At 31.3% G+C, this 22,278-nt stretch overlaps 1 protein-coding gene across 1 annotated transcript in view; it reads right to left on the bottom strand.

The window, feature by feature from the left end:
- The window catches only part of LOC118197189 (uncharacterized), a 90,940-nt gene that overhangs the window by 6,624 nt on the left and 62,038 nt on the right, over positions 1 to 22,278 (bottom strand). The window contains exon 3 of the mRNA XM_035368698.2: positions 3,130 to 3,272. Within this exon, the coding sequence (XP_035224589.1) occupies positions 3,130 to 3,272 (143 nt within the window). The remainder of the gene's footprint in view (positions 1 to 3,129; positions 3,273 to 22,278) is intronic.

Raw genomic sequence — 22,278 nt, 5'->3', positions numbered from 1 at the left:
CTGAATAAAAGCAATAATAAAGTTGATATTTAGTTTAAAGACCTGCGAAAAAAATTAGTTACATTGGTTCGTTTAAAATAAAGATGAATTGTGTGTTTAGGTAAATAAAAAATAAGTTTATTTCTTAATCGAAAAAAAAAAAAAAAAAAAAAAAAATGTGTGAACTCATATCTTGTTTATGAAGATAAAAGTATTTTGCTTCGTTCTCAGCCTAATATTTATTGAATTTAACTACGATAAACAAAACTAAACAAATTAAGAAAAAAATAATAAAGATAGAAGTAAGCAAACAAATCAAATATCTTCAACCTGCACTGCAGCATATACATATTTATTCTACAGAAACGATACCATCTAACTATCCTTTTTTTTCCGAGTATCCGGATGGTTTGCTGCACTAGTCACTCTGGATAGTTGGAACTTAATCGGGTGAGATTATCATTATTATAACTTTTTAATCAGAAACTGCTGGAAAATTCCGTAAAATAATATATCAAAACTTTAATGTTCTTTTGAGGAGATTTGTTTCATATGCAGTATTTACCATTGAACGATTTTAACTAAGTGTCAAGATCCTAAAGCAAAATCTCAGCATATTTTCTAGTTACTATGCATATCGAAAGTCGAATTACCATTTACATCGATGATTATGTACTGAATTTAATTAGGAGATGATATAATAATGATGAATAGATATGAGTCCACAGTATTGCCTTTTGATAACAATTAACCTGGCCTCATTATTCAAAGTAATAAAATAAAAAGTGGCATCTAGAACAATCTGAAACTCTTCAGTTACGGTCACAGGGTTTTCATTTTGATATAGAGAACGGATGAGTTTCCAAATAAAAACTTCCACCTGTGCTTCCCGTGCTCTTCGAATAGCATTTATTTCCGCCATTACGTCACTTACCTCCAAAGCACCTGTTAACTTCCGGCGGAAGTATTTGAACAAACATGGAAGTTCTGTTCATCCTGAGTGAAAGTGAGGAAACTAATTGTCCGAAGTTGTTCATTGTGGCGAGGATGTACGGCTTGGCCTTTGCTCATCATCTAAAACATTTTTTCAGAGTCGTGTATTGTATCGCTATTTGTACTGGACTATTGTACTATGAATGGGTGGAGATTCTTTCCGGAATTTTATGGACAGGTTTAGCTTTCCTTTTGTGGCTTAGTGCGAGAGGCAATATAGAATTGCTGAAGTTATATAGCAGAAAATACAAAGCTGTGATTAAAAAACAAAAGGAAGTAATTTGAATCTAACCAATGTAAATTAGTTAACTAAAGATGAGTTTTAACATGCAAAGCATTCAAAATGCTTGATTCCTGTCGATCTGTTTGCTTTGGAATGATGCATAAGTTCGTAGCATTTTGTTATGTGGGTGGGCAACATAGCCAAGAACTTGCTATCCACTATTCCATTGTTTTTGCTTAAGTTTATAGTTTGTTTTCCTGGAAACACGGCGTATTGTAATTCTGAGCATAATTTGTCAGTTTTGTAGATTGTATTAGATGGAATATGCAGTAAACAAAATTGAACATTTCCGGTATATTGTGCTCTCCGAGTTTAACCGAGGATCAAGCGCAGCACGGGAGGCGAAAACAATTTATGCTGTATACGAGCAGGGTCGGGGCCTAGCATAAATAAGGGGTGACAATTTTTTTAGTTTTTGGAGAAGAAACGAGCAGCAAAATTTATGAACGACAAAATTTTTAGAATTTAGTGGACACAATGAACAGTAGAATTTAGGAGTGGCAAAATTTGTGGTGTTTAGGGAGGTGCTGGACAACAGAATTTAGGACTCACAGACATTGCATCAAGGGGGTAAAATGTCTAGGGCCGGCCCTGTGTAAGGGACTAATGCCATTGTTGAAAATACGGCAAAGAAATAATACTGTTAGTAGATGATCCACTTTCGGGAAGATCGTTAGAATTTGATAAAGATTGCTTAAAAGTCAGTATCTTCACAAGAATTCCCTTCAAAAACTTGGGAATTGTCACACCTTACGGTATGCAATCACTCAATCATTGCGTGTCATTTGCATTTGATGGGAAAGGTGTAACCCATAACAAACCGCTACTAACTTATGTACTGCCCAATATAATGATTTAAACTCGAGTTCAATAGAAGGAGGTACGAATTGTAAGAGGTAATTTGATACTATATTTCCAGTTTTTATGATTATTATTTTTTAATATCTAACCAAATGGATTTTTAGCAAGTGTCGTTTTCATTCAAGAAAAGTGCTTTCGGATTTATAAGGTTAAACTCCATTGCGCATGATCCAGTATCAGTATATCATGTTGCGATGACAAGGGTTTCAAGTAAGTTCTCTTCCTTATAAGAACGACTGCCACTCACTCTAACCAGTTGGAATATATTTCGCGAATACTGAATTAATTAATTGATTAGAAGATATTTCACAGCACATACTGAGATTTTATAGGTTCGGGGAATTACAATACCGAAGTAAGGATTCTTGATGCTTGATATCATCATTTATGTTTATTGCCACAGACATTCAATCGGAAGTCAAGCGTTGTTGCTAAACAAGATATTTGTTTAATTAATATAAATATTGCCTATTAGTTCGACCATTAAATTTTCAAAATTTATAACCTTCTAATGTCGCTGTTCTTGATAGGCTGACAAATGTTATAGGAAAGTTAACTGAATATGGCAAAGCAAACGGGGACCATCCGACCAAAGGAAAGAATGGGTACGTGAAGTACTTTTTAAGAAAACCTGGCTTGTATTCACGTTGCACATAGGAAAAAGCACTATGCAGCCAGACCGTTCGTCTGAATCAAAAGCGGGACAAACTCCCGGTATCCAGAGGTCTTAACCACTCAGGGATAAATAGAAGTCTTCTAAGTCCTGTTAACCACTTGGCATATGAAAAGTGTCCTATAGTTTTTATTCGTCTTTGCTTTGACTATTTATGTCCTTAATTATGATGAAGTCTTTGGTATAGAAATAGATGACAAACAAATAAAATATGTCCAAGAAATAATATGACATTTTCTTCTATCATACATTTCTTTTCCCAGGTCTAAGGTTTTATACACGATAGCGAATTTTATACGGTTATGAAATATGATGCACTAAAATTTATACTTATACTTACCCTTTTGCAGTAGCGGCGTTTGTGCACCACGAAACAGGTAGCTATTAGAATGACAGCCAATGATCCGATTATTACTCCGGAAGCAATGACAACTGATGATGAGATGCTTTGTGGAATATCCACGGCAATGACAGACTGACTCTCTAAAAATAATAAGAAACAAGCAAATAAATAAATTAAGCTAATACCAAGCATCGCAGCTCTTAAGCGTTTTTGCATTAGTACTTCGCATATTTTGGAAAAACGCTATAAATAAATGTTAAGTAATTTTTAATAAATTTGTAAAAAGGAGTGAAAGTAGAGGGAAAAAATCAAATCAGTAATTTTATTCCTTTAAAAGAAATTGCCCTCTTCAAATCTCGTACTCGATTTTGTAGATATATAGAAAACATATAACATCTTTAGGTCTAAATTAATGTTTTAGAAGTAAATAAATTTGGAATTTCTGTGCGTTTTAAATTCAAATTTAACTTACATTTTAGTGGTGCTATTTTATTTAGAAGCAGATAATTTTGTACTTTAATACGTGTATTAAATTACATATTTTGGTTAATTATGCTTATGTTTCGCAGAGAAACAATATAGAAGTACTATAACAAATTTTGTCAATGAAAAGAAACTTATTTTCACTTTTTTTTTTTTTTCGTTTATGAGACTTCAATGAACACGATTTTGTCTATTTTAATAATAATCAAAGTGGAAATGCTGAACAGTACTAACTTCTTTCTTCACTTTTATTTTCTGAAATTATTTATTATTAATAAGTTAAAATTTTTTAGTAGTCTCCTGCTTCAAATTGTTTATTATTACTAATGTTTTGTTCAGTAACACAATATAAACCAAGTAAAATGACACAAAATTTTGCATCCTTATCCCAATGTAACTACTAATCATCTTTTTTCCTTCATAATTAAAGGAGCTTTTTTTAATATAAAGAAGTTATAATTAAAATAAATGAGTAAAACCAAATTGAAATTTATCTGATTTTAATTGATTGGAAAATTCGCCAGAAGTTGGCTTCTCAGTAAATGATATCCGACTTTTGAAACAATATGAAGGCAGAAAATAAGTGCAAAATCCAAATATTATATATGTAAAATTATAAATTGAATTGCAATTTAAAAACTGAAACAAAGAAAAGTGTTAAATAGCTGATATCTTTACAGCAGCATTATTTCTTTCGTTATGCGAAAAATACTTAAACTGTTCTTTAAAACCAAACTTTTCATAAATGTATTTACCAAAAGCAGTAACACACAAGGCACAATCAGTCCAGCATTCTGCAAACCTTACGACACATTTGAGCGCATAAAGCTATGAAATAACTGTAGTGACAGCTAAATCAGAGTTATTCCCATTATTCATGTATCTCAGTCTGAGATGCGGTGTAGCTTAAATACTTCGTTACATATTTAAAGAACCTTCAGAGTGTATTGCATTGAATTTTACTTGCAGTCTTGTATTCATTTGCATTTCTGTTGAATCACCCAACAACTGTTCTGTCACTCAGCTGTCAACGATTTCCCCGTCTTTGGTTTTTACCAGCAGTAAATATTCAACAAGGTAACGGATGATGTCTTGCATCATGGATAAGAACCTGGCTTGCATTTTAGAGTAATACATGGTGTAATGACCCCAAGACAGAAGCTCAATAACCGTGGAAGACAAGTCCGGCGCGTGCAGACAGAATTGAAGACAGGCCAGTTGAGTTAGTGTTTATATCTTTTATCGCCGGAAGCATATATTTTCAAAAAGAAACCAATAGACATGCCAAGTGAATTCCACTGTCTTAGTCCTCATGCCACTAACCTGGAAAATGTATCCCTAATTGTTTAGAATAATTATTCCTTTTAAGTAAACAAATAAGCTTATTAGACATTTATTAAGTTATATGAAGAAGAAAACTTATCCTTTTATGATTAATTGATATCTTTTCGTTTTTCTATTCTGTATAGTGATTTCAAAGCTTAAAGTTCTTTTTAATAATTTTTGCACAAAATTGTTTTTAAATTAATAGGATATTCATCTTCTTTCACTTTGATTATTTGTTACAGCACTAAGAGTGCATTGTAAAAGATTTCGTAATATTCAAAGCATTTTTCAGCATAGCATTCAAGTTTCTACCAAGACATTCATTGATTATAAACTGTCTAGGATACTCAACATGTCCATCCAGATATAGCTTGTAACTCAAATTGCGTCTATGAATGCTATTGAAGGATCTGTCTGGAACTGGCTACACCGAAGTAAGCTGTATGAATCGTTAACTGCTGGAAAAATGATTATAAACTGTCTAGGATACTCAACATGTCCATCCAGATATAGCTTGTAACTCAAATTGCGTCTATGAACGCTATTGAAGGATCTGTTTGGAACTGGCTACACCGAAGTAAGCTGTATGAATCGTTAACTGCTGGAAAAATGATTATAAACTGTCTAGGATACTCAACATGTCCATCCAGATATAGCTTGTAACTCAAATTGCGTCTATGAATGCTATTGAAGGATCTGTCTGGAACTGGCTACACCGAAGTAAGCTGTATGAATCGTTAACTGCTGGAAAAATGATTATAAACTGTCTAGGATACTCAACATGTCCATCCAGATATAGCTTGTAACTCAAATTGCGTCTATGAACGCTATTGAAGGATCTGTTTGGAACTGGCTACACCGAAGTAAGCTGTATGAATCGTTAACTGCTGGAAAAATGATTATAAACTGTCTAGGATACTCAACATGTCCATCCAGATATAGCTTGTAACTCAAATTGCGTCTATGAACGCTATTGAAGAATCTGTCTGGAACTGGCTACACCGAAGTAAGCTGTATGAATCGTTAACTGCTGGATAAATATGGTGGGAATTCAGTATTTGATAGTGGACTTTTACTTTAAAGTAGAAGTACAAATGGCAGTCGGTTTACGTGAAGCAGTGTGACCGTCAGATTTTGTGCAGGAGTACATCCGAACTCACAACATGACATTTTGTCAAACCCTGAGTTTCACAGAAATACTTCATAGTAAATGATAGGTATTCCTGGATCAGAGATGAGACACACAGAAGAAAGACTGGCGCATGAATGCGTTTTTAAGTAATTAAACGGATTGTACTTTTCCTTAGTTTGTCTCGGAAAACACCAGAAAAACTCTTTGCGCTTTAAGTTCTAACAGAATTTAATTGGTTAAAACATCCTTTATTACTAAAAAAGTTTTCAGTTTGAAAATTCGTTAAATATTCTATCCGTGATAATTAGTGATAAGTCACATTGTTGAATATAGTAATGCGTGACTGTTTAAAAAACAGCATGTCCGAAGCTTTTTATATTTTTACTTAAAAACTGCTAAATTCTTCAACAGATATAGTCAAATTACTGTTAATCAAAATTAAAAATGTATATATCCAAATAGAAAAAGCGCTTTTTTTTTCCTCCAGAGACTGAAAACATAATTTTAGAGATAATTTATGCAATTTTTGGAGTTTTGAACATTTTATGACTAGTAACAAAGAATTCTTGTGTGGAATAAGAGTGGAAATTGTTATCATATACGGCTTGAAGGCAAAACAGTGTCATTTTGATTCGAAAATTCACAACGGAAATAAGATAAAATCAGCCGCATACATGTATGCATACGTATGAATATTTCTTCAATCATATTAAATTGAAAAAAATATTGGTAAAAATTGGCGTATAAACAATTTTCATATTTAACTAGTTTTCTCAACCCTTACAAACTGAGATAGATAACTTAATATAATTGTCAACTTTCATAATACTTTTTCATAACCACTTCTTTTATTTTTTATAATTTTTAATACCTTTACGGTAAATTTAACAGTTTTCTGTTAAAAAGTCCAAATAAAAATAGGATTTTATTTTATAGCTAGGCTCGGTATTATTAACTTGGTATAAAGAAGATTTATATTTTGTTCTTTCATAGTTTAGACCACGGATAAGTTCGACCTCTGTTAGAACAAAATACTTAGATCTGTTCAGTGGGATACCAGTCAGAAAAATGCACAACTAATGGGATTCAAGAACAAAAATAAGTTTCAGAGAAAGTAAAACAAAGATATGATCAAAAAGAAAATCATAGGGAAAAAAAAAAATTCTCATCTCATGGGATATTCATCCCAACGTGTATGATAAATCTGTCGCTCCAGTTCGAGTATGCGTGTTTATGCTCGCAGTTGTGACAACTGTGGTAAGAAAATATAACAATTAAAATTGAGTATAAAAAAGAGGCATGTTAAACAGAATAGCAAAAGCGTTTGGATAAAAAATGTCTGCAATTTTCAAATGTGCCCAACATTACAAAGATAATCAGCTGTTTAAAATAAATAAGCATACCTAATATTTCTTTGCTGTCTACATTTACCAAACGAAATACATTCGTTCGCTCTATTTTAGCAACAACTCGTACACAAAAAATGTGATTATCTATTTTTTTATTGCTAATTTGTTTATTTACAAGAGACGTGTCAGACAGCAACTTTCTATATTAGCTTTTTTTGTTGGATGGGTCTTCCAAAACAAGGAAAAAGGGACAAGATAACAACTTAATTAGAGTGATAGAATGAATATATTCACTACTATACCTTGAAATATAAAGAATTGGAGATTAAGTTTGAAAGTCATTAAGGGATTAATAAGCGATTTCTCGATTTTTCATCTTTCGACCAGCAAGACCGGCATTCTATCTCTGTTGCGTATTGGAAGATTAGACCCAACCCAAGCAACAGAATAGAAATTTATTTCAGCGTCAGATTACTTTCTCCTTGTCTATAATTGTAAGGGGGGCAAGGCAAAATTGCCATTCAGAAAGGATAAAAAGGATAATAGTCACTGAATAATCACGGTTTTTTGCGTGTCTTATAAATCCCAAGGACTCAGTACGTTTTTGCTGAGATTTCATTGATTTTTATAAAAGTTTTTACGATATTGCATATGGAATAACAGATTAGATCTTTCTTTTTTCCTAACATCAGCGCATGCAGATCATTTTCTTGGTAATCCATGATCTAAGCATTACTTTGTCCAGACACAAAATTATTGTGTGATATTCGCACTAATCTACGATCTATAGATTTACTCCCTCCTAAATACAGTACACTATACATTTTTCTCGGGAAGCAGTTATATTCGAAACAGGGAACAATAGTCAGAGCATGATTATATTTTATATGTTAATATTAATCAAACAAATCATACAAGTATATTAAATTCGGTAATCGAAAAAGGTTAAAAATATCACTAATTTTAAAGTAAAATTAACTAGAATTTCACTAATTTAACTTTTAGAGTTGCCCATTAGGAAAAAAAAAAAAAAAAAAAAAAAAAAAACTTCGAGGAAGTTCCGATAGTATAAATTTTATCAAATATCACAGTTATAAGAATTATAAAAGAAATACATTTAAAATATACTGAAGGACGCAGACTCACCAATAAATTTATTATTATGAAAGAGGAACATGTAGGATAACATTGTAGGCCTAAAACTAAATTTATGATAAAACGACACATTTATGCTCATGCAGAGAAGTGTAAGATATAACATATAAGATAACATGTTGTGACAACTGCACTGTAATGAAAGATACTTATCGCATTTTACCTGGAGTATGATTAATATTATAACATTTGAATAATCTTGGTAAAAAATTAAAAAATGTATCTAAGGTGGTCGTTTATAGCTTAGAATCCTTAAGATATGGTCAGCAAATTTCGTCAGTTCAGTAAGTTAACGCGTAATTTTCCTGAAGTTGTGACACTCCTAATTACAGGTGATGATTCAGTAACGGAATCTTTCACAGTTTAAAAATAATGGTGCAATTAAAGCGTGTAGAAACGTACATTATCAGAAGAATTGCAGAATTAAACGGTATAAGCCAGGGATAATAAGCTTGGTCCCTACTGCCCAGTGGGAGAGTTAAGCTTTAATATTGGGCGATATCGGCTTTTATCCATCCAATGATATCTGTTTTCCTGCGTGCAACTCTTTCCTGTTTCCATATATTTATAAGGCTTTGCAACTTCTCTTAGATGTTATTCTATGACTATAGCGCCCATAATGGGATTATCACATCACAACAAAGCTTGAGGCTTCGTTGTGATGAAAATTTTTCCTTTGTTGTGTTGGAAAAGCTGGAAATTTTTCCGAGAAACGAACTGCTCCTTTTCCTATCATTGAAGTTTTCTTAGCCAAAACAGTTTCGTTGGAACCGATGTCCCGGCTACCTACCCGGGACATAAATTTTCTGTCTCTTATAAATATAAGTAAAGTACAAATAAATCAATAAATTTAGCTATTTATATATTTACTAAGCATCCACTAAAAAATTACTGCATTACATTAAACTAAGTTACCGCGAAACCAGTAGGAAGTGAGTAATTTTACTACCTACAAAGTGGGTGGTAAGTACAAAAAGGTTGACCATCCCTGGTATAACCCAACTATGCGAATTAAGGTTTCCCTCTTTGCCTGCCTGGGGAATTTAACGAGTTTAGTTATATAGCGAAAGAAGTTTTCCTCTCCAGTTAGACACTACAGGATGTCTTCACACTTTCCGAAAACCGCTTAGTTTCAAAAAGCTGGGGGTTGCTATTTATTTTTACGTTTAGAAGCCAACAGCAGCCAACAGGAAAAGAAAAATAGAATTACGTATCACAAGAACTAGTAAAGAATATCTATTAAGCAGGATAATTACTTGAATAACAGTAATAAAAGCAAGAGCTAACAGAGAAAATAAAAGGTATTGCTAAACACATATATTAGCATTAGAAACATCTTTCATTAACTACAATACTAGAACAAACAGTAAAGCATACGGATTATATTCCATATAAATTACATCTATTAATGCTACTGTTGATTTAACATCTTTCTTTAATAATAATAATCACGGTGTCTGAAATAGACTGGAAAATTTAAATAGTTAACTGGCGTGCAAACCGTTATACAGCACTAAAATATAGTTCGGGAATATTTACTTTATGCAAGGAAGTAAAAACTTATTTGATAAAAAAAGACACCCACAAATAACATTATCGTTATAAAATTGAATCACTTTAATTTATTCGATAAAAAAAGGGGTCCAAAAATAACATTACTTTAAAAAAAAAATAATCGTTTTCATTTTGCGCGAAAATAGTTCATTTTTAAACCAGAATAAAATTCACATTTTCAAAAAAGCAAAATTTTAAAATGACATTCATGGAATCTTGCGTTTAATGTGTGTGTGTGTAACAAAAATATAAAAGAAGGTTTAATATACACACATATTAAAACCTTTCTTTATATTTTTGTTCGATAAAGAGAAACTCATTTTTAAAACTGTTTCTTCAATTTGATACTGAGAAACTCAGTCTTGTGTAAAATGAGTTTTGAAGGAGATGACTGGTTTTTGGATTCATCGATTCAATTACACTTCCTCAAGCGAAAATTGTGATACTGTATCCCTGACTTTTGTGAACAGACAGACAGGATGATCGCATCGATTGTTTTCTTATTTAGTAGAATTATTGGCAAGCCTTCATTTGTCAGAAGTCTGTAATTTACCTGCCACCAGCGTCTGAAATCGAATGATGGATTCCTTTTGTAATCCTCCTGAACATGTGCTGGAGAATGACTATTAAAGACGTTGGCGTTCTAACAGCAGAAACTTTAATCCGACTACAGTTTTACTGCAAACACGCGACGCCATGTGTCGCCAACTAGATCAGTCATTGTCTTTCCTGTTGAAGATGCGGGGGGGAAGAAGTCATCTTTCCTTTGAAGTCTGGTCTTTGGCCGTCAAAGACAGATTTCAGGGCAGCATTAAAATCGGATGTATTATCATTTCAAAGATTAAAACTGGATGCATTTTTTCCCCGTAGATTTATGCCATAAAAATAAGTGGTAAAATCTGAAAATTTATTACAATTTTTTTGTGATGAAAGCAAAGTGACACTCATTAATAGAAGAGGATAGTTGATTTAATTGCAAGGACTGTCTATACTGAAGGAAAGACACCTTGGAAGACCTCTATAGGAATAGCTGAATTACTGATTTCAGCAAATAGAAAATATGTGGAAGGACTATCTGCCACAGGAAGAATATCTATTAGATAGGGTATATCATTAAAAAGGAAACATTCACGTTACATGTGAAGAAATACCGCGAAACCCATGGTAGTTATTGCAATATAAGCTTAAGGAAATACGATTTATGTTTTATGAGCAATCATTAAATTAAAAAACACGCATTTTTCATAGCTACATAAATATATAGCTTAGAAAACATAATAATAATATATTAGTTGTAGCAACACGGTAAGTGTTCAGAGTTATTAACTAGGCATACCGTAAAATAAATCTAATTTAAAGTACTTAATCTATCAATCTACTTTAAATTTTAGTAAATCTGTTTCAAATTACATGAGATTGATTATTAAGAAAATAAAGTAAAAATTAAAATTATTAAGAAACGCATTTATTGATTTTAAATCACTTCGTTCAGATGTTCTAATCACATGTCGCACGCACAAGGATAGAGTCCAGTATTATGTGTAGCACGTTTTTTGAAAAACGGGGGACGATCGCAATTTTGTGGATAACATTTCAGATGGATGTAGTTGGGAATAAGCTATTCAGCATGAAAATGTTTAAAATCACTCAGTTTGTTAAACAATTATAATCTCGAAGATGGATTAACGACCTTACGCATAGGGCGATGGCAATAATTGTCAAGTAGCATGGATGATAATGCCTTGTAGCATAGATTAAATTAAGCTATATTTGTGTAAGATAAAGAGAATGCTAAGTGCCATAGGAAAAGATGCCATGGTGGAAATTTTCTGTATTACATCCGTATTCCAGCCTAGGTTAAGCTACGCATGTTCAATGCTCTTAACCACCGTCTACCGATCAGCTTTAAGTTTTTGACAAATAACTTTATTGCTTTTAAAAAGCAAATGATAATAATGTTGTTAAATAATTGCAAATGAATTAAAGTTGGAAGAGAAAAGTCTTTATTGATAATTGATCTTCGTTATTCCAATTATTTTACTACAACTTATAAGAACAACTTATAGCAACTAACTTATAAGAAACTGTTAGTCGGCAAAGAACTTGTTGAACCAAACGTTGACAAAAACTGAATCTATTTTCTAGACGGAGAACAAGTGCCTTCTTACTAATGTGGGTTCTGCAAAATAGTCAGTTGTCTAAATAGTTTTAAGTGCTATAGGCCTTAATTTAAGAGATTTAGCTAGTTTGCGGACTGTGTAGGGCAGTTTAGCATTTCAGTGCAGGATCTCATTTCAGATTATATCCTGGAAAATGACCTGCATTTTGTAAACATTCGTGGATTTTGCAAATACGTTTGAAATAAATGCTATCAGGCCTTTCGTTATAGTCGTGAGGATGTTTCTGGGGATCATAAATAAAATCGATAATGTAATAATTGTGCCCTCAGTATAACTCCCATGCTCGAACTGAAAATGATCGCAGCTTTTGCTGATCCTCGAAATCCGGAAGCTATCGTTCTAATTAATTCATTTAATTTTTTCCACTTTAGTCCATAGTCCAAATATGTATTTAATGTAGTTAAAGTTTAAGTTTTTTGTTTATCTTATTTTATTTCAAAAAAAAAAAAAAAAAAAAAAGTATTTTTGCTCCCCAGCAAAATAAAGCGATGAAATCATTTCTCGAACCCAAACCCCATTTCTCTTGCGACTACATATATATATATATATATATATATATATGTATATAAAACCAAATTAAAGTGCTTCTTTAATATTATTTTGATTGCATTTAAATTAAAAAACATTTTTTTTTTTTTTCTATTTGCACAAAATAAGGCATATAATACATTTCTAGGAGATGAAAATTCTTTGCATAAAATTAGTAACACTAACAATTTATCGCAGTTTCACCTGCAATCTATTAAAGAAAAAAAAAAAAAAAAAAAAAAAAAAAAAAAGAAGAAGGTTTTGTTATAACAGTGATCTACAGATCAAACGAATAACAGTAGGCCTATAATACGCATTGCCTTCCTTATTAACTCTTATATAGGCTAAAATATCTAAAACACTACTTGCTCTTTTAACTATGAGAACTTATATGTATTATCTTTGTACATTCTTTAAATCAATAAAAATTAAAAATCCGTAAAAGTGGAATCTGGATATTTGAATCCTGATAACTGGAGTTCTGTTGCACATTTCAAAACAACATTCCGCAAACTGATCAGCTCCCACAATTTCAGCAGCTGTTTCATATCTTTGTTTCAAATGGCGCTCTTTTGCCACTAAGAATCGTAAATTTGATAAGGCTTTTAAGATATATTATCATGGCACTAAGATGAGTCACACTTAAGCAATTTATTTCTTCCCACGTCGTGACCTAAGAAGGCGTCATTCAGACGCCTCCAGAATTTAATTTTCACAACAACCAAGCTTTTACACACTTCTGTTTCCTCTTAGCAAAACTAATTGAACAATAAAGTTGAAGAACTGTAACCTAAATTTTCAAATTCCAGTGGAACACCAGAAGGCGAGTTTTTAAACTGTAACTTTAGATCTGAGATGAAATAATGAAACATATAATTCCACTTATTATTTTTTTATATTTTGCCAAACAAATGGCAATGATCATTATCCGATGACCATAGCGGTAATTTCGTCGCGGGAGAATCCGCGAACGACTTGGGAGTAACACTAACAATTTATTTCGCGGTTGAGAATTTACATTAATATTTCGGGAACAGAATAAAGACGCAATTAAATATAAATGATACTTCAGTTTTTTTTTTAATTTACGTTCATAAATCTATAAGATTACACATGCGTGTTCAGTACAAAACGAACAGAGTTTTTATGTCTTATACTGCACATATGCAGATTTCTTTAATTAAGTAGCAGGTTTATTTTTTAAAAAAATCTCAATGTTTTCAGATTTTATATTACTCCAAAAGGGACCTTTTTTGACGTTTTGTTTGTTATCTTTTTTTTTTTTTTTATTAAATAGCATGTTCTTTGCACTTTAACCATATAATTCAATTCAACAGCAAAATCGCAAAATAACTTTCAAATGAGCGTATCTTTATAATTTCTCTAATATGCAGTCTCGCGCGTTGGAAATAAAAAACGTTTTTTTTTTTTTTTTTTTTTCCTTTCGTACAGTGTTACCATTGCTGGCTTTGAAATCGTTGGATTTGCTAATCAAAAATTCATTAAATAATTACGAAATATGAAATCGATATGAAACAAATTTCAAATTTCAAATGAGGGCTTCCAGATGCCCATATTCGGTGGAGGATTACGTTATTTAAAATTCGACGCTCTAGGTACCGTTGTTTCATCACAATGCGAGAAACATACATACATTTATGCAGATTCGTCATTATTTAATTTCTTTAAATATAACACATGGCGATAATATTTGGTGGTAATAATTTAAAAAGTGACTACTGAAGTGAAACTAACCTGCTACTTAAATGAAATGGACATTTAAAGTTTTCGACGCAAAATGCCAAAACGAAATTCTGGCCCTTCTGGGCTAAAAATTATAGTCTGGCATCGAACTAGCGGTATTAGCAAGAGGCGGAGTTTGAGTTTATGTAACTTCGGAAACGACTTTTTCTCGTATTCCAAAAATCTAGCAAAACTTATGGCAGTGGTTCTCAACCTTTTTGCCCAATTCACCCTTTTCGTCATTGCTAGAAGATCATTTCCCCTCTCCTTTCCAAAACTTGAAAAATACAGAATGTATTTATTTAGATTAGATCAGCGATTCTCAACCTTTTGACTAACGCGTACCATCTAAACAAAAATTTAAAAACTCTACTACAACCATTACATTTTACAATGATTATTTTTCAATTTCTCAATAAGAAATATTAAAAAATATATATTTTGCCATTTGCACAAGCTATTGATTATTTTTATTAGATGCACAAACAAAAAAAAATTAGATTAAAAACTGGTTACCACTTTATTTATCAAAATTTAAGTTATAATAGTTTAATTTAAAACAATAGTTAAAATTTAGTGCGAAATTTGAACCTGTTTAAGAGAGATCAATTTCCTTATATTTGGACTTATTTCACTTAGCTTTAACCATAAACTAGGATCCACTTTTATTTTTTTTTTTTCTGCATTCATTTTTCAAATATAATATGGAAGAAAATCTTTGTATACAGAAACAGGCTGTGCAAAGAGGCTATAAAAATTTGATGGCTTTATTTGAAATGTATTTAAATTCTTTTTTTCGGCTTAGCCAAAGGTTAATAAGCGTGTTATTTTTTAAATCTTCAGTTAGAGTTCGATAACAGGAAATTTCTATCAATTGTCCTTTTTCTTCAGGAGATTTTTGGAATTTAATTGTTAAAAATACTTTGTTTCTTTGCGTATTACCTATTTTTCTCTTGCGTACCACCAGTGGTAAGCGAACCACCGGTTGAGAATCCATGGATTAGATTATTTTTAGCGTATTGCGTAAATTAAAAAATAAAAAGTATAGAAAATATTGACAAATAAGAAAACTTGAATAAAAGTAGTTTTTTACATCCATAAATTAAAACTAAATACTTAATAGTTAATAAAAGGCTAACCGCATTCCTCGTGAAACTAAAAAATTTCCCCGTAAGGGAGAATTCCCCGTGGTTAAAAGCTTCTGACTTAGGGTACTTCTAATTTAAATACTTGAAAAGGATTACTTTGCAATATATTTTTGCGAAAATTCTAACAATAAGCAACATAAAAATCATTTAAATATAAAAATATTCTAACAATTATAACAAAAATTAAAAACTAATAGCAAAAAATTTGCAGTTCGCGGATTTATTCGACATCTACAGGAAAATCTGATATTTGAAAACTCTTGGAGAAAAAGCCACTAAAATTGGCAAAAATAATCACAGAAATTCATACTGCGATAAATTATTGCCTAAGAGATGACAGATTTCCATAATGGCATGTGTTCTAATATGTTTTCATTGGCAAACATTGGATTAAAGTTCGCATTCCTCCAATCGATTAGCATTTCAAAATGGTTTGCATTTCTGATAATAACTATGAAAAGTGTCCGTGTAGAATATTGCCTTAATCCAAATAAAATCGCACGCTGAAAATTTGCCACAATCATGTATATCTGCAATCATCTACGCATCGTCAGACAATCACTGCAAAATTATCTAAAGTGCTACTCGGAAAAAATTTTATTGTCACGACAAGAATCTATTCGGTGACCTAATGATTCCCAGTAAAAATTAGAAATCCTCATCCTTGAATCAATTTTTATAATTTTATCAGGTATTAAGTAATGCAAAAAAAATGAAAAAAAAAAAAAAAAGAACCAACCAATGTTTAGTTACTACACCAATCCAGATGCCCAATTACTCCCTACGCCCCTTTTGCTTGATATCTCCAAATAAGCTCAAAAGCCCAAGGGCTTCTTTCTCTGTTCCTTTTTTTGAATGCAAAATAATATAAATTGGAACACATCAAAATATTATTAAATTGCATTATCATTAAAATATAAAAAGTTAAAAAGATGATATATCTAATTGCAAACTATGCATTACTACAGAATTTATCATTACTATTAGGTTTTATTTTTAACGCAGACTGCAGCGTACAGGAAAGCTAGAAATTTTTAGTAGAGGTACGTAATATATGGCGAGAGAAACATCTCTCGCAATGCATTATTCAGAACGAGGTTATTATTTCTTTAATGGATTCCTTGAATCATTTTTTAAGATTTTTTCTCCTTTTTGATGATAATAAATGGATCTATTTTTATTGCCGTCATTTAAGAACTCCCAAATTCGTCTATTGTGATAAAATTTTTTCATTTTTGTCCGGATAAATATTTCTCATAAAGAATTCTGAAATTCGTTCTGCGTTCGGCGATATGTCGTGGAAACAGACGATGCACATTATATTTTTTCATTTTTATATTTTTTATTTATTTTAAGATTCAAATCAGCATTAATCACTACATTGACACTGAGCGTTTTAATGATTTTGCAACTGTCCTTTGACTTGGCGTATTTCCTTTAATATTAAAGATCTTACTTTTGCAACATTCCGTTTCCCCCTTGGATACGAATTTAGAGCAATTTTTCCACATGAAAATAAATTTTGAATTTTCTTTCCTTTGTTGTTCGTAATTTTACCTATCGCAGCTTTAGATATCGAAAAACCATGGCTTTCACAACGTTTTTCAATAACTAGATATGAATAATTTTCTTAGGAAAGAGTATAAACATAGCTTTCCTTCTACTGCTTCTTTAAAAGCGACATTTGCAGGAAAACAAACATTACTGATATAGGCTCGATACCGACGTACGACTGACGCGCCGCAAGATCGACAGCAGTATGCAATAAATATTAACACAGCGTATACAAGCCTTAGTGGAAGAACTTGTAATAAGACGAAAAGAATAACCAAGTGAAAAAAGAATTTAACGACATCTTTGTTTTAAGATACTTGCATAAGATCCACATCGGTGTAAAAATACACCACCCTTACTGTATTGAAAATGACTTATGAGCTGTAATATCGCCCGTCTGTAGGCAGCGAGACTGTTGATCCTGAGCAGTATGAGACCTGTACCACATTTCCCAAACCTATAGCTTATTGAACAGCATAACAGCAGAGGACATGGTGATAAATATGAACACTGGTTAAAGATATGCCCTGCTTTTGAATTTCCCATACTTTGCATGGAATTTAACGATTTATTCAATAGACGACGACAGCCAAAGATCTATTGAAACCAGACTTTGAAATTTCCGAGCCCTTTCGAAGTAAAAAAGGTCATAAACCCACATCCTCTGCTGGTAAAAAGAACTGCTCTTCTGACTCATTCCCGGGTAAAAATTAGCCCCTTGAGGCACCAGATTTTGAAGAGATGACGTGGGAGAAAGGAATGAAATACAGAAGCGGTTGCTGCTGCTTTTGTCAACTGAAAGTAGAGAGTATGCTGACAGATCTTACTCCAATTTTAAGCATCTCAGGTATGCAGACATGTCAGAACTGTCAACTGTATTTGGAAGCCTTGGAATGCTGAGTAATGCACAGAGAAGAGAAACATAATTTTTGCCAAACAGCTGGAGCGGCTCATGAATTTTTTAGAAATGATCAAATGGTACGTTCGAGTTCCTTGTGACCTGCTGTATGGATAAATTTACGTTAAAATTTGCTATGGAATTCTGCGTATTGTCCAAAAGACAGTGACACATTTAAAAAGTAAATTGCCCCCAAATGTGAAAGCAATTTAATTTTTCAATATTTACCAACATTTATTTTCCCCTAGATTTAGCACTACAGATGATAATATACACTATTTTATTTTTGAAATAATATTAAGTATTATTCATTACACCTACATTAATGCGATGGTACAGCGAAAGAAATTTAAAATTCAGTGTAATCAGGATAGGTACATTTTTTGTAGATTAATTCATTTCTTGCAGGTTGACTAAGCGACTAATCCACTTTGTTGCTTTCGGAATTATGCTAAAATATTTTTTAAGATATCTAAAGGAAGTTATGTAATTCAATTTTACGACGAGACGCTATTTAGCATAAATTTTACATTTACCACTTTACAGTGCATTTTGCATTTATTCATTGTACATTGGTTTTTTACAAGAATATCTATATTTGCTGTTTACCGTGTATTTTAAAATCTAGAAATTCTTCTGAAAAGTATTAAGAATACAATTAATTTCAAATTCTACATGCCCATTCAAATTAAAAAGCAAGATGCAAACTTTTTCTCAGACAATTTATATCTAAAAAGTGCAGACATCTACAGAGTCAATCAAATTGTTTGCTAGAGAGTGGAAGAAAAAAGATGTGAACAGAAAATAGGTTTCCAACAAAATACGGAATGCAATTTAATATGAAATCTATCTTTAAGAAAATATGGTACATTTTGAAAAAACAAGCTATTCCTTAATTTGGCATGAAAATACTTTGCGGTATACTGTAGTAAAATACTAGTTACAGGCGAATACTAGTTGTGCATAGTTTTAAAAGATTTTTGCGTTAAATAAAATAGATTCATTTCCTCTATAAAGTTTTCTTAGAAGGATCTATTTTCTCCCAAGAAGATTCTCAAGCTGACGTAGTAACAAGTTAAGAATCCTCACTATTAAATATAGGTAAAGAAGCATTATATTGCAAATTTTTAAAATTGAAACTTCCTCTATAAATCAGTCCTCTGATAAATGTAATCAACGTCATTATAAGAGATTTTCTTCATTATGTTGCATGTTTTTAAATTTAGAAGAAAGAAACATTCAGCACCGAATTAAAAAAATTAATGAATTAATTTTTTTTTATACTAACAGGTAACGGAAAACTATTAGTTAATTTTGATAAAAACCATCTTTTCTTATTTTAAAATTTTAGTAAAACTGAGAATAATTTAAAATTCAATACAATAAATTGGAGTTTGGAAATTTTTCAATAAATTCTACTCTCAAAATATTTTAAATTGCGAAAAATAATTTAATTTTTATAATAAAAATTTTAAAAATAATAAGAAAAGTCTGAAATTTCTGGAGTTTTGGCATTGTGGTTGAAAAATGCAATATTCACGAATTTTAAAATACATTTTCGTGAAAATTTGCTACTAGATAAAATTACTAATGGATGTTTTGCTTTCCAAAATATTAAAAAGGATGTAAGGTATATCCTAATTTTATAACAGTTATTTTAAGTTTATGAACATGTACTATTCTTTCTAGCTTCAGCTTACAATTCTTTACCAGAATGAGATTTTAGAATCGCGTTAAATGCAAGTGAGAAGTAGTAAGTATTTAAGTCAAAGTTCTACTGACTTTGAGAGACAGAGTTAGGATTCCTGAATAGCGTGCGTCTCGCTAACTGTTACTACACTCGGCCGTATTACGTGCCTTTTGATAGCTTCCCTGGCTAATTTAGTATTACGGGTCAACTAGCTTAGAACTGTGTTAGCTTCGACTAAATCTCTTTGGTTACTCATTAGTTAGTTTTTAGTTCTTACATTTTAAGCCCGAGTGGAGGCCTTAAGAAAAGGGGCCAACTGTATATCTTTATTTCGAGCAAATTAAGAGTAATTAACCCTTCTTGGGTTTACTTTTCTGTTCTTGGACTTAAGCGATTATTCGCTTAGCTAGTCACTATGTTCCTGAACACTTAGTTTAATAGAATAAAAGGGAGGAATACTAGAAAGACATTAATTAAATAATGTACTTTCATTAAAGTTTTATATATTCACTAGAAAGGAATAGAATTAAAAACAAGTTTGAACAGGGATCTTCTTCCTTGCCTTTTTTTTAAATGAATCACGCAACTGATTATTTTAAAACACTTTCAAAATAAAGAATTTAATTTATATTGATGATCAAAATCTATACTTCCTATCGCTAGGTTAGATTCAAACAATTTTTTCGTGTACTTTCAATTTTTTTAATCATAGAAAAAAAAAAAAAAAAGTTATTCAGCATAGATACTTCAAAATCTTATGCAATAGGAAGTTACTGAATTTTTTTTCATCCATTTTTTGTCATTCTCAGTTTTGTATAAAATCATTGCCAGTGCAAGTTTGAGTATTGCTTGCTGTATGATGTCATCAAATTGCAGATCTTCATAAAATATTACGCATGAAGTAAAAATATCTAAACTTTTCATTAAGTATATTACATTTTTCATAATTAATCCAGATTGGTTTGCAGGGTGCAAAAGTATACTGAGTCAACTGCATCAGACAACATACTGTATCAGCCAACAGACAGACGGACTGCATCTGCCAACAGAATCTAAAATTCGTGTTCGTTTTATAGGAACTATAGTACTATATATCTAACACTGAAACAAACGCTCTGTAAAAATATGGAAGTAAATTAATTACTAATAAGAGAATTCTCATCAAATAAAGACCTTGTTATGAAATAGGGTAGAAAAGAACTTGACAGTTTTGTAAGTAAAACAGTTGCAAATAAAACAAAGCGATAAAATTCACTGACGAAAGAAAAATCTGCGAGAAAATGTGCATTGAAAAAATAGCAATCTGAAAACAATTTTATTTCCGACAATACAACATCCAATAAATCATAGTTAGGCTTAAAGTATTAAAAAAAAAAGATTTAAATAAAGATTAATAGAGATGCGACAAATAATTTTTTACTGTCTCTCAGATAATTATATGATTTATATTCAGGAACTGCACTGAATCCAGCACAGTATTTTTTGAATATCAAATCTCCTATTAGGATAGCAAGTTGTTTTCCTCAAGGCAAATAGCAACGTGTTTTGCATACGATAGCAGCTGATTTTAATGTGTTATTTGTCTGTATTTGGGCTATTGGTATTTTTGACAAACTTCCTTCCGGTTTGAATTAGCTATTAACAATAACAACCGATAACTAGCTAACTGTTAAGGAATTATTACCTTTTTTTTATATCATTTTCGTTTTTTTCTTTCTTTATTTTTTAAGAAAAGTGTTCTATTGAGTACGTCGCACAGTAGTTTCTTTCTGCAGAATAAATTCATTATGTCATTATGAAAAATGTAAAATAAAAGTGATTTCCCCCTTCTCCCCTTTTTTTCAATCACTGGATGATTTTTCAATTTCTAAAATCTTGAAGCTTTTCTATGACATTTTCTAAAACTATTTAAGAAAAATGTTCTATTTTTTAAGGATAGTGAATTGAAAAAATTTATATTTACTTCGAGAAAGAGTAATTTGATTAAATAATAATGTTGCATTCTAGTCTGAAAATTAAAAAAAAATTACCATCTGATTATTTTTATAATTTTTATTTTTTTAATTTTTACTTGGACAGCTGGATATCGAAGCAAACCATTATCTTTGTGAACTGTGAAGTTTGCAATCTAAAAGGCTGAATTATTATTATTGCTTATTTTTGACAACGAGAAATGAAGCACTTACTTATGCATATATGAAGTCAGTACAGTTTTAAAGAAAATTAAAATAGATTATTGAGTCACGTCATTAGCAACATATTTTGTTCGTATATATTACTGCTCATAAATTGGCAAAACTCAAACCGTATAACAAAAAAATTTACTTTAATTTTTGTTGCAGAGCCATCGAGTACTTTACATGCCCCGAATGATGGAACACAACCACTCATTTAACAAACTCATCA

Source organism: Stegodyphus dumicola, chromosome 12 (genome assembly GCF_044657685.1).
Source record: "Stegodyphus dumicola isolate Sdum_Otavi_A_Nest chromosome 12, ASM4465768v1".
Lineage (NCBI taxonomy): Eukaryota > Metazoa > Arthropoda > Arachnida > Araneae > Eresidae > Stegodyphus > Stegodyphus dumicola.
This window is presented reverse-complemented; position numbering and strand designations above follow the sequence as displayed.